This window comes from Apium graveolens, chromosome 11 (assembly GCF_009905375.1).
Source record: "Apium graveolens cultivar Ventura chromosome 11, ASM990537v1, whole genome shotgun sequence".
Classification (NCBI taxonomy): Eukaryota; Viridiplantae; Streptophyta; class Magnoliopsida; order Apiales; family Apiaceae; genus Apium; species Apium graveolens.
In genome coordinates this window covers 160,550,374-160,564,863 of record NC_133657.1, presented here as the reverse complement: position 1 = coordinate 160,564,863, position 14,490 = coordinate 160,550,374, and the positions used below count along the sequence as shown (strand labels likewise).

Below are 14,490 nucleotides of genomic sequence, written 5' to 3'. Positions count from 1 at the left end.
TAATATACAAGTTTAACAGATATTTGATGATGTCAAAAACATTAAGTACAAATGCATGAGAAATTGACTAGATAACTACAACTTACGGTCCTTAAAGCTTTACCAACTTTAACTTCTGATAACAACTTCAGTCAGTATACATATCAGAATTTGAGCAGTTGTAGATCTTGACTTGGCTTCACTTTCTGATCTCTCTGATGTCAGGAGTTGTTCTGAGATAGTTCTTTAACAAATATCTCTCAACATATCCGAGTTCATCAACCATCCTCCTTTTAGCATCTTTGAGTTCTGCAGAATCTTCACCAGTTTAGAAGATAGCAGCCCTGAGATCATTTATTCTAGCTTTCCTTATGTCCTGATCCAGTCTGATCAAATACGCCTTGTCAGACTCAAGATTGAATTCTACAGCCTTATAACCCAAAAAGGTAGTTATAATCTTAGCAGAGTTAGGCTTCATCTCAACAATATCACCCTTGTGATCTCTGTACTTTGGAAGATATGTGTTGTAAGACTTTACAGAATAAAGCCTTTTCTGTCTCTGAATTTGAGTCTTCAAATAGTTTGCAGCACTTTCTGTTATTCTGTCATTCACTTGAAGTAAGAATAATACATGTTCCAGTTCTTCAAAATACTTCAGTGGAATAGCATTTTCCCTTATATGGTAAACCCTACCATCTATCATGAAATATAACAAGATGTGTTCTTTCAAGTAAGTATGGTAAACCATTTGTACAGATTCTAGTTGATTCAATCTTTCAGGAGTTGCTCCAACACCTGGTTCACTTAAGGAAGTTGGATCATTGGTTGTGTTCAGTACACTTCTTTCATCAGCACTACCCAATCCAGATTTATCTCTTGCTTCCTTTCCAGTAACCACTCTTGCTTCAAAACCACTGGCTGCAGTCTTCAAAGGTTGAGTCTTTTTGGCTTTGGTGAAACCTGGTAGGAGTATCTTTGAAGGTTTAATATGAGCAATGTCAGAGGTTTCCTTTTCCTTATCTTCTGATATCAAGTCAACTTGAGCTATGTCAGAGGTTGCTTGCTTCAAGATTATATCAGAACTAACTATATCTTGACTCTGAACAACTTGAGCCATGTCAGAGGTTCTCTTAGAAATCTTTCTTGAAGTTAGAGTAAGATCAGCATCTTCAATAGAAATTTCATCATCCACAGGAGGCACATAAACCTTTATAGGTTCACCAACTTTTTCTTTGCCCTTGGACCTTGGATCTATCTGTAATTGTGATTTAGCCTTGGTTGCCTCAAAATTTGTCCTTTCTTTTATCACAATGCCTTTGGCCTTAGGAAGTTTCTTTTTACCAACAGAAGCTTCAGATTTAGAATTGACTTTTTCTGACTTAAGTCTAGCTTCTTCTTCCATCAGACTCTCAAAGTCCATTCCTGGATTTTCTTTCAGAAATAACTGTCTTGAAATTTCTTCATCAAGATCCAAAAGTTCATCAGAACTTATCCTTTTACCAGTATCAGAGGTTATTCTTCTCCCAGTATCAGAACTTGTTCTATGACTTGTAGTTCCAGCTCTTCTTGATGAGAGACTTCTGCCTTGACCATGACCTCCACCCATTCCAGAGTTTCCCTGATCATCTTTTTCATCATCATTCCCCTTCAGTGTCTTAACATTTTTGCATTTGGACTTAATTTCTTTCTCCCCATTTTTGGTATCAGCAGGTAAAAGAAGAGAGACAAGCAATTCCACTGAGGATTGGATTTCATCGAGTTGAGATTGCTGAGAAGCTTGATTTTTCAAAATTTCATCAATCTGAGATTGTTGCTTCTCTTGGGTTTTCTCAATGTAAGCAACTCTGTTAAAGGAAGGTTTGAAAAATCTTTTCTTTTCAATTTTCATAGTCATTTCTTGCTTGAGTAAGGCTTCTTGAATTTTACGTAACTCAGCTTGAGTTGTTGAGTGTTGACCTTGAAGATGTCTTGTACTCAATGCAGTAACTCTCAGCTATGTCTTGAAATCATCATTAACTAGCATCTCATCAGCTTTTTCCAAGTGCTCAGCAAGAATATTATAAGATGGAACAAAGGTAACTGTGTTCCACTCCTTAGTCCACTCCTGTCCTCTAGGAGTTTCACTCCAAGGTACTGGTGCATCTCCTCGAACAAACTTTTTGACTAGTTCAGATTTAGGAACAGTTTGTTGAGGTGCATGTCCTGAAGGACCAGCTTCATCAGCATCTGCATTTGTAGCAGCATCACCAGTATCATCAGCATTTGCAGCATCAGAACTTACAGATTCAGCATCCTCTGATAAAAGAACAGTATGAGAGGCTATGGAGGATTCAACATCATCCTCTAAGTGTTGATCTGCTTCCAAGTTCTGATCAACAACCATATTCTGATGTTCACCTATAGTCTGATCTTCAATGTCTAGATGCAGAGAAGGTGTTGTAGACAATTCTGGAGTATCAATATCATCAGGAATTGGTGTTGTTAATGGATTGAGTGGAGCTGGTGGAGCTTCTAAGTAAAGAACCTCAGGCACAATTAGGTTGTGAATATCAATCTCATCACTTGTTCCTGGGTCTGCAGTAGATACTGGTTCATGTACAGGAGACACATGTGGTGTAGATGCTTTATCTGTAGCAGCTTCCTGAGTTGGTGACAATGGAGGTGGAGATGCAGTAGCTTCAGCAAATTCTGGCTCTTTTGAGATCAGAGATTCCTGATCTCCTTCCTTAGCTGCTTCATCCTCATCCTCTGAAACTGGCCTGTGAGCTCTCTGTTTCTTTCTTTTCTTTGAAGATGGAGATACCTTGGGTGTTTCATCAGAATTCATCCTTCTAAGCCTTTTGAGAAGCTTAGATCCCCCAATTCCAGTATCCTTCTGAGAAGAGACCTTCTCAGCTTCTTTAATAACAAGTTCTGATATAGAAACTTGTTCCTCACTGTCTGACTCATCTCTCAGAACAATCCTCCTTCTCTTCTATGGTGTCTGAGGTACAGTCTTTGTCCTCTTGGGCTTGGAAGATGGAGGCTTCACAGTATGTGCTGATGATGAAGGTTGAGTTATCTGTGAAGGTTTGAGATGTGTTCGGATAGAGGGTTGAGTAGTTTGAGGTGTATTGGTGGTATGTTCTGATGGTTGTTGTGGTGTCTGGGATGTGGTGGTGGGTTGAATATTAGGGTAAACAGATCTGTAAGTTTGAGGATCAGCATTTACCAGGATCTGTTTTACAGACTGAGGTATCTGTAAGGGTCTAACCACCTTCTTCTTAAGGTCAGTATTTACCAAGTCATTAAAAGCCTGTTTTGCAAGTTTAAAGGGTGGAAATAAAGAACTGGCTAGTTGAGGTTCATCAGCACAGCAAAAAGTATATATAAGCTGACAGAATCTAGCAAAGTATACTACATTCCTATCCTCTGTCATCCTATCCCCTATAAAGCCTAGCACAACACTTGCAAAATCAAAATGAGTTTGGTGAATAATAGCATACCCGATGTGCTGACTCATAATATGAACGGCATCAAAGTTTGAACACTTATTGCCGAATGCTTTAGTGATGCAGTCGAAGAAAAAGCTCCATTCCATTCTGATATGTGCTCATTTCAACTGTCCAAGCTTGGCCAAACTCTTCTCATACCCCAAATTGGCCATGAGCTGTTGTAGAACGGGTTCCTCCGCTGTTGAGAAAATGCAGCCTTCTGGTAAATGTAGAGCTTTACGAACTGCTCCAAGAGTTATTATGCTCAACATCATTTACTTCAAAAATAATGCTTGGAGTACCAGTAGCACCACCATTATCAAAATGCCCAGTCCGCCAGAACGTCAGAACTTGTTGGCTGGAAATGCTTGAGGTTGGGTCAATGCATACCCAATCTCACTGTGTGCTAGAAGATCTTGCACAAAGTGCAAATCAGATGGAGCTTCATCATGGTTTAAGATTGCAGCATAGTTGTTGGGTACAAACTTGGCTCCATCTATAATCAAATCCTTAGGTGTCATGAGAAAAATTGAGAAATAAGGTTGCCTGTAAGGTATTTGATAAAATGTCTGAATGAACTGTCTTGAAATTTCTTCATCAAGATCCAAAAGTTCATCAGAACTTATCCTTTTACCAGTATCAGAGGTTATTCTTCTCCCAGTATTAGAACTTATTCTATGACTTGTAGTTCCAGCTCTTCTTGATGAGAGACTTCTACCTTGACCATGACCTCCACCCATTCCAGAGTTTCCCTGGTCATCTTTTTCATCATCATTCCCCTTCAGTGTCTTAACATTTTTGCATTTGGACTTAATTTCTTTCTCCCCATTTTTGGCATCAGCAGGTAAAAGAAGAGAGACAAGCAATTCCACTGAGGATTGGATTTCATCGAGTTGAGATTGCTGAAAAGCTTGATTTTTCAAAATTTCATCAATCTGAGATTGTTGCTTCTCTTGGGTTTTCTCAATGTAAGCAACTCTGTCAAAGGTAGGTTTGAAAAAACTTTTCTTTTCAATTTTCATAGTCATTTCTTGCTTGAGTAAGGCTTCTTGAATTTTATGCAACTCAGCTTGAGTTGTTGAGTGTTGACCTTGAAGATGTCTTGTACTCAATGCAGTAACTCTCAGCTGTGTCTTGAAATCATCATTAACTAGCATCTCATCAGCTTTTGCCAAGTGCTCAACAAGAATATTATCAGATGGAACAAAGGTAACTGTGTTCCACTCCTTAGTCCACTCTTGTCCTCTAGGAGTTTCACTCCAAGGTACTGGTGCATCTCATCGAACAAACTTTTTGACTAGTTCAGATTTAGGAACAGTTTGTTGAGGTGCATGTCCTGAAGGACCAGCTTCATCAGCATCTGCATTTGTAGCAGCATCACTAGTATCATCAGCATTTGCAGCATCAGAACTTACAGATTCAGTATCCTCTGATAAAAGAACAGTATGAGAGGCTATGGAGGCTTCAACATCATCCTCTAAGTGTTGATCTGCTTCCAAGTTCTGATCAACAACTATATTCTGATGTTCATCTATAGTCTGATCTTCAATATCACTACCTGAAATAGTAGATACAACATCGGTGTTTATACATCGGCATGTAATGCACCCGATGTTAAAAGTCTGTTTAACATCGGTTTAAAAATAAGCGATGTTGATTATAAATGCTGACATCGGTTTCACATAGTAGCCGTTGTCTATATTCAAAAATTAAAAAGGCCAAATATATATTTTTAATTTTGACATCGGCTGATTTTGTTAACCGTTGTCTATGACTATGTTAAAAAAAAATTAAAATTTTACTTATTTTTTTCCCCCGGTTTCAGTACTTCCCCCCCTTTAATTTTGACAAATATTCACTTTATTCTTATTCCCCCTTTTCCAAAATATACCTCACCGGCTTCCCTCGTCTCTCCCGAGACCCTCGTCTCTCTCACCGTCTCTTTCTTGTCTCTCTCACCTCTCATATCTCTCTCATCTCTCTCCTCTTTTTCTCTTACCTTGAAACTCCCGCTCATCTATCATCTCTTTTTCTCTTTTTGCCGAAACCCTAATTTCAGCCCCAATTCAAATTTAAGCTTTGGAGTTTCAAATTGAGCTTCAAACTAGTAAGATTATAAACAAGTAGAAGCTTTGGAGCATCCAGAGGTTCACATATTTGATGCTTTGGAACTTTCAGGTTTTGGAGCATCTGGAGGGTCACAGTTTGGAGGTTTGGAACTTTGAGGTATATTCTTCTATCTCCCTCTTTTGTGCATGTATATAAGAAACATTTTTTTTGGGTTTTATGTTCGGTTTTTTTGGGTGGTTTTTGGGAGTTTTCGGTCAGATTATATACTTGGAAAAGACGGTTTTGGTACTGTTTACAAGGGAAATATTGATGAGAATCTTAGAGTTGGTTTGAAATATTTTCCAGTTGCGTTTAAGATTCTTATAAGGAAGGGCTCCAGGGTCATTGTGAGTGGCTTGTGAGTCTTCAAATTCATATTACTTGTTGTTAGTCTAATTATTATGTATTGTGATGTAATTGACTTTTGGTTTGTTTTATATACTGTGAATTTTCTAGGTGAGCTAAGGCATCTGAATCTGGTCATGTTGTTTGGTTATTGCTGCGAGGATGATCATAGGTTACTATTTTTTTACAGGTGTTGTTCATCCTGTGTATGATATCGAGATTTGCTTTTATCCTCCGTTATCGAGATTGTGATATCATTATAAATCTTGTCGTTAAAGTTTGTCATATACAATCGATACTAGCTAAAACTTGATAATTTTTTTAACTTGTGTTTTCAGGCAGTTGTTTTTGTGTGTGTGCGTTGGTCTCTGGGCAGGGCTTATTATTGGTTTTGTTACTGAGTACTACACGAGCAATGCTTACAGGTAATTGTCCAATTGTTGATAAAATAATGTTATGCAAATTTATATGTCAAGTTTGCTATCATTTCCTTGTATATCTGAATTGATTTTTTCTTCTCATGGCAGCCCTGTGCAAGATGTAGCTGATTCCTGCAGGACTGGAGCTGCAACAAATGTTATTTTTGGCCTTGCACTAGGATACAAATCTGTCATTATTCCCATTTTTGCCATTGCAGTCAGTATTTTTGTTAGTTTTAGCTTTGCTGCCATGTATGGTATTGTCGTGGCTGCACTTGGTATGCTGAGTACAATTGCCACTGGACTGGCTATTGATGCATATGTTCCTATTAGTGATAATGCTGGAGGCATAGCTGAGATGGCAGGCATGAGTCAGTGGATTCGTGAAAGAACTGATGCCCTTGATGCTGCTGGGAACACAACTGCTGCCATTGGAAAGGTACAATGATCCTCTCTTCCTACATAGTGACTTTACTTCTTATCTCTAGACATATGCAATTAGACAGAGTGTTGTAAGTTCTTCCATATTTTTATTATAATGCATGCTGTAATCGTTAGATTATTAAATTTTCTATTTCTATGTGAGAGCACTACAATCTCTTCTTACCCATGCATTGATCTAGTTTTCTATTTTCTATTTCAACTGATGCGTCTCTCAAGGAAATGATTTCTCCTGGTGCCCTTGTGATGCTTACACCCCTCATTTTTGGAATCCTATTTGGAGTGGAGACCCTTTCTGGTGTTCTTGCTGGTTCTCTTGTTTTCGGTGTTCAGGTAATTTTTACTAGCCAGAATTAGGATAGAATGAATTATCTGCATGTCCAAAAATTATTTTATTTTTAACCCTTTGGAATGCTGGATCCATAGATTTTCTTGCTAGATCACTGTCAGTCTGTTTTTCAAATCCGGACACTAGAAATTGTAGTTCATTACTTGAACTTTTTGCCAACAGATAGCTATTGTGTTTAGAATAGAAAATTTCATAATAATGATGAGGTGCTGCATGTATTCTATAGTACTAACATTTTTGGAGCTAATTAATATCCAGGATTTGAAATTAAAACTGCCAGAGAGGGTGAAGTCTGAAATTCCTGTATTAGATGGAGTTGGTGGCTTGCAGGTTGGAGACTTTTTTAGCCCTCATTTCACATCACTTTTCATCTAGCAAGCTAACAATTATCTTTTTTATGTGTCCATGTGTCAGAAAATAGAATATAGTGATCTCGAAGAGCTTCAAGAACTAGATTCCGGTACTGTTGGCACTGTCTACTATGGTAAATGGAGAGGTTCCGATGTTGCCATCAAACGGATTAATGATAGGTGCTTTGCTGGAAAACCTTCAGAGCAAGAAAGGATGGTATGATTTCTTCCTTTGTATTTGATAAGATTTAGGTATTTTTTTTTAATTTCCCTCCAACTGTTGGTAACATATATGTAGAGTGCTGACTTCTGGAATGAGGTAATTAAGCTTGCAGACTTGCATCATCCAAATGTAGTGGCGCTTTATAAGGGAGCACGTGATGATACCAGCGGTTCTTGGGCAACTGTGACAGAATTCATGGTTAATGGTTCTTTAAAAACTGTGCTTCAGAAAGAGTACAAGTAACGTGTCCAGCTAGTATTCTAAGCCCTTTCAATTACTTCACTTTTTGCAAGATAGACATGCTAAACTTAACATCTGAACCTCTATTTCAGGAACCTTGATATGGGAAAGCGTCTCTTGATTGCTAAGGATATTGCATATGGAATGGAGTACTTGCATGGAAAGAATATTGTACATTTCGACTTGAAAAGTGACAACTTGCTTATCAATCTTCTTAATCCACAGCGGCCTGTATGCAAGGTTAGTTACATGAAACTTCCACAATCAATTTTGTGCATTGTTCATTAATTAGATGCATTTGTCATTTGGAAAACATCTTTACACAGTATTAGGAAGTGCTACTTTACGTGACTTGATTTAGCTTCGAGTTAAGTTTAATTTTATAAATTTTCATAAAAATATGTGCTTCAGTCCTAGTTCTCTCACTTTTGTTTACCACAGCTTCTTTCCAAGATGACACACTAGTTCATAGTGATTATTTCTTGTATTGTCGCTTATATGCTGACTTGCATGGGAGCATGTAAGAATTTTATCAAAAAGAATTGACAATTAGGGGCCATGGGCCTTTTATCAATGATCAGTCGTAGTGCATTTTAAGTATCGAAAACTGATTCTTAGGTTCATTGAACAGAATCGTGATATAAATTTAATTTACTGAATCATATTAATTCATATAGACATGTTTGTATTGACATGTACCTTTTAGTTAATACATATATAGAGGACAGTTTCCCTAGTTATTATCTGATATGGTCTAGATAGATCATAGATGTACTAGATTATGCAGGTCAGTCTTTTAGAAAAGATACACCTTTAAGTTATGATATTTCTGCATCAAATTTTTCTTGACCTTAAAATTTACATCTTTAATAACGTCAAATGGAACTCTCTCTTTTTGTCTGTGTGTTGCTTGTTCAATTCAAGTACTTCAATGGTAGGTTAGTTTACTGAGAGTATTTCAGAAGGAACCTAAAAAGCTAACTTCTCCTTGTAACGAGCATTGTTGGTGATCTTATGAACTGGTATACGCCAGTGGACATTAATGTCATGAAACATTGGTATTATTAGACCAGTCCTTGTGTTATTTTGGGAGATACTGTGTTGGTTAGAATAATGACTTTAACATGCATAATTCTTCAATGTAAACAGTTCGTTGTTCCTCATTTTAGTTTTTATCAGGTTGGTGATTTAGGGCTCTCCATGTTTAAAAGGCAGACACTGGTCTCAGGTCGGATGCGGGGAACACTTCCTTGCATGGCCCCAGAGCTTCTACATGGTAGCATTGACGAGGTCTCTGAGAAGGTCTCATTTATGTTTTCATTTGATACATTTGTGTTGCATACCTTATGTCTCCTGCTAGTACTATATTTACGTTTCTGTTGGCACGGTCTCTTTGGATGCAAAACATTTTCTAGCCTAGACAAAGGCAGTGTTATTCAGTACTTACCGCGTAGCCTGATTTTTAGATAACTGCATTTTATGTGAATACTATACTACGCTGCAGAATTGGATTACATAATGTTGAAATATAAAAAAATTATAGATCTGAACTAGATAATGAAATTATATGAAGTTGCCAAATATTTTACAGTGCTTGTATTTTGGCTCCCCTGACCCTCAATCCTGGCTTGTAGGCGCCAATGTGTGCAAGCATGGATGAACAATTGTTGAATGCTATGTGTGAAGGTGATCCAGTTGATGAAATGCTTTTTGTGATGCGTGGAAAGGATTTGACGATGACCACCAATGTATAAACTCTTGACAAGTCCTTAGTTAAAAGAGTCTGGATAACTAAGTTATTTTATTATTATTGGTTGGGATGTTTATTTTAGACTTGGAATGTATGTCCGAATTGATTGTTGGAATATTGTATGTTAAGATATTTGGTATCAATGTAGCTTTATGTTTCTGTTGGATGTTTTTGGTTGGATGTTTCAATATTTGGTATTTTTTTGGTTGTGTAAATACAATTGGTTCATGTGGCTGTAAAACAGGACCCGGATGGCATGTAATTTATACCACATTAACATCACAATGGTAAATGTAAACCGATGTAAAAAATGTACAAAAGACATCATGTAAAATAATATTAAATAAAAAAGAACTAAAAAAACCGATGTGAAATAATCATTTGACATCGGTTCTGAGAAATTGGCCGATGTTAAACAAAAAGATTTAACATCGGTTTCGTGAAGAACACCCATGTCTTATCCATCATTTCACATCGGGGGGCTAATTTAACCGATGTTTGATCAAATATTTCACATCGGTCAACTAATCTAACCGATGTCTGATCAAACATTTCACATCGGTCAACTAATCTAACCGATATATAGCACTGTAATGGACATCGGCTGTTAACCGATGTCAAAGACTAATGACATTTAACATCACACGCGAAGACATCGGTTCAGATTTTTTTTAACATCGGTTTTGAACCGATGTCTGATCCCATATTTCTAATAGTTGTCTAGATGCAGAGAAGGTGTTGTAGACAATTCTGGAGTATCAATAGCATCAGGAATTGGTGTTATTAATGGATTGAGTGGAGCTGGTGGAGCTTCTAAGTAGAGAACCTCAGGCACAATTAGGTTGTGAATATCAATCTCATCACTTGTGCCTGGGTCTGCAGTAGATATTGGTTCATGTACAGGAGACACATGTGGTGTAGATGCTTTATCTGTAGCAGCTTCCTGAGTTGGTGACAATTGAGGTGGAGATGCAGTAGCTTCAGCAAATTCTGGCTCTTTTGAGATCAGAGATTCCTGATCTCCTTCCTTAGCTGCTTCATCCTCATCCTCTGAAACTGGCCTGTGAGCTCTCTGTTTCTTTCTTTTCTTTGAAGATGGAGATACCTTGGGTGTTTCATCAGAATTCATCCTTCTAAGCCTTTTGAGAAGCTTAGATCCCCCAATTCCAGTATCCTTCTGAGAAGAGACCTTCTCAGCTTCTTTAATAACAAGTTCTGATACAGAAACCTGTTCCTCACTGTCTGACTCATCTCTCAGAACAATCCTCCTTCTCTTCTGTGGTGTCTGAGGTACAGTCTTTGTCCTCTTGGGCTTGGAAGATGAAGGCTTCACAGTATGTGCTGATGATGAAGGTTGAGTTATCTGTGAAGGTTTGAGATGTGTTCGGATAGAGGGTTGAGTAGTTTGAGGTGTATTGGTGGTATGTTCTGATGGTTGTTGTGGTGTCTGGGATGTGGTGGTGGGTTGAATATCAGGGTAAACAGATCTGTAAGTTTGAGGATCAGCATTTACCAGGATCTGTTTTACAGACTGAGGTATCTGTAAGGGTCTATCCACCTTCTTTTTAAGGTCAGCATTTACCAAGTCATTAAAAGCCCGTTTTGCAAGTTTAAAGGGTGGAAATAAAGAACTGGCTAGTTGAGGTTCATCACCACAACAAAAAGTATATATAAGCTGACAGAATCTAGCAAAGTATACTACATTCATATCCTCTGTCATCCTATCCCCTATAAAGCTTAGCACAACACTTGCAAAATCAAAATGAGTTTGGTGAATAATAGCATACCCGATGTGCTGACTCATAATATGAATGGCATCAAAGTTTGAACACTTATTGCCGAATGCTTTAGTGATGCAGTCGAAGAAAAAGCTCCATTCCATTCTGATATGTGCTCGTTTCAACTGTCCAAGCTTGGCCAAACTCTTCTCATACCCCAAATTGGCCATGAGCTGTTGTAGAACGGGTTCCTCCGCTGTTGAGAAAATGCATCCTTCTGGTAAATGTAGAGCTTTACGAACTGCTCCAAGAGTTATTATGCTCAACATCATTTACTTCAAAAATAATGCTTGGAGTACCAGTAGCACCACCATTATCAAAATGCCCAGTCCGCCAGAACGTCAGAACTTGTTGGCTAGAAATGACTTGAGGCTGGGTCAATGCATACCCAATCTCACTGTGTGCTATAAGATCTTGCACAAAGTGCAAATCAGATGGAGCTTTATCATGGTTTAAGATTGCAGCATAGTTGTTGGGTACAAACTTGGCTCCATCTATAATCAAATCCTTAGGTGTCATGAGAAAAATTGAGAAATAAGGTTGCTTGTAAGGTGTTTGATAAAATGTCTGAATGAAAAAAATGTCAGGAGATGAGAGAGAATAGAAGTAAAGGAAGAGAGATAAAGTGTGAAAGTAAATAAAAGATTTTACAATCTTCTCTCTCTTTTACTTATACACGGTGGAAAAAGTAACCGTTGGACACTTGTCAGACATGCAGCAGTAAAGAATAATTAATGGGCACGGGAAAACAGTAATCATTACTTATCACATGCAGTTTTTGAAGGAAAAACCGTTTCATTTATCAAGTAATCCCATTAATTAAGGTAGTTCAGTTTTAATTTTAAAATTTAAAACTGTTCCCACTTAGTAAATCATTTTCACTGCGAGTCCAATATCCTGTAAGAATACAATGAGTGAGAGAATGACCAAAAAAATAAATCAAGTAAACAGGTACTGCCACGTCAGAATCAGAACTTGATTTGTATCAGAGATAAAACGGTCATCAGAATATGGATAAATCAGGATTTAAAAACGCATCAAAATACCAAACAACTCAGAGACAAAATCTTGCAACAATATAAAATTTCATTAATATATTGAGTGAATACATTTCATGAAATTTAAATTACATCACAAAATTACAAGATTGTCCTAAGCTACAACTCCTAACATCAACAACTATTGTCCTAAGCTAAGAAGCCTGACAAAGCTGACGGTGAAGAGAAACAGGGAGCAAAAACTATTTCTTCTTCCTACTCTCAACAAAAAGAACAGCGAGACGAATGATTCGCTCCTGCTGTAGAAGACGACGGAGATGTAGTTCTCTTCGAACTGTCAACATATCACGTTTAATAATCTCTGGAAATTGAATCCAGAGATTGTGAGGGATGTTGTTGATAGGGTATGGAGTTGGAATTCAATTTATAAAGACATGTATAGTTTCATCGCCATAATTGTAAAACCAGCCAAATGCAGCCATTTTTGGTGATAAGAATAAGACGAGTGTGAGTTTTGTGAGTAAATGATATATGTGTTGGCTGGAATGAAGTGTTGGTTTTTATAGCCAATGGAATGTCAGGAGACGCAAGGAAAAATTAATGATTATAGGTAGAAATAATTCTACCTCGTCTCCCTAGACTTAGGAGAAGAAAAACAGTCATTGGAAGTGTAAAACAGGATTTAATGTGCACATGAAACAAGTAAAATTACTGTGCATAGCCGTGTACCACTAATCTAAATTATATTGACTGTTAATATCTCACCTAAACATATTCTGATTTCAAATACGACTGTTTCAGAGTTTAACCACAAATAAGTCAAGTAAAGAATCATGTGTTAATATCATAACTTAGACTTATATCAGAACTTAGCAGTCATCAGAACATGATTTCTTAACTCGAAAAGTGAATGCCTATCTCTGTAATTCTTCACACAAATTCTGATTTCGGTTCTTCAGAACTTAATTATCAGAACTTTCATCACAACCTGTCCTCAGAATGTATGCAATCTGACACATAAACTGTTCATCTAAAACATTATTTATCACCACAGTAACTTTCATCATTCATATGGAGTGTATGTGTGTGCAGTAAGCTAAATATCAGATAAAAATTAAAGTCTGATTCACTTCAGTACATCTTAGAAATAAGGCATAACTAAGAACTTTTCTCAAAATCTGTGAAAATTCTAAAGTCTACTTTAGAATGAGTTCGTGCATGATTCTACCTCAACTTTTTTGTGCTCATTTTATGCATCTTTTGAAATTCCATTTTACAGTGGCTTTTCAGTGTAAGTGAGTCACGACTACTTATCAGAATTTATACTATTATCAGAGTATTTCTCCAGTAATCATAAAGTGTGAAAAGTCACCAAGAAAATTTTATTTGCTTTTCTGATGCATATTACTTAATACCAGCAATGCACTTGGGTCATCCCTTTCACATTCTTTACTCTAGATCTCAAAGGAGTACCCGATTTTTATTCCTTTTTTTTCCTTTTTTTTGATAAGAGAGGTTTATCAGCACTTAGTACATCCATTAAATTTACTAACATCAGAACTTAACAGATAAGAAGCATTATTCTAGTTTTTGTCTTAGTAATAAGATACACAAAGTAAATTGAACTAAGCTCAATATCAGAATTTGCTTGTGTTAAGAGATTTCCACATAAACAATTACTTCAAGCATGGGATCTTTAGCATATTAAAGACTATTGGGTCAACATCTAGCACAGTTATCCTCATTGGATTGACTAATCACAGAAACATTCATATCACTATCAGAGTTTAGAATTTCACATCAGACAACAATCAGTACTTAAGCAATTTTCAATTAAGCACAGAACATACAAAGATAGTAATATCTGTAAATACTGATTCATAAAGTCTGATGCATCAAAAATAAAAGCTAAGCAGATTTAGAGAAAGAACCTGAAACCATTCCAAGTTCATTTACCAATCTTGTAAAAGTAGCTTCACATAGTGGTTTTGTGAAGATATCTGCTAGTTATTGATCTGTTGGAACAAAGTACAATT

General features: G+C 37.0%; 1 protein-coding gene and 1 pseudogene across 1 annotated transcript; both read left to right on the top strand.

The window, feature by feature from the left end:
- The first annotated feature begins 5,707 nt into the window (after positions 1 to 5,707).
- Positions 5,708 to 7,294, top strand: LOC141696060 (pyrophosphate-energized vacuolar membrane proton pump 1-like; annotated as a pseudogene).
- A 344-nt stretch (positions 7,295 to 7,638) lies between these two features.
- LOC141696059 (RAF-like serine/threonine-protein kinase 20) lies at positions 7,639 to 9,682 on the top strand. Its single transcript, XM_074500248.1, has 5 exons — positions 7,639 to 7,682; positions 7,766 to 7,927; positions 8,021 to 8,168; positions 9,108 to 9,287; positions 9,563 to 9,682. Exons 1-5 carry the CDS (start codon positions 7,639 to 7,641, stop codon positions 9,680 to 9,682), a joined length of 654 nt encoding a protein of 217 aa, XP_074356349.1.
- Positions 9,683 to 14,490: the final 4,808 nt, after the last annotated feature.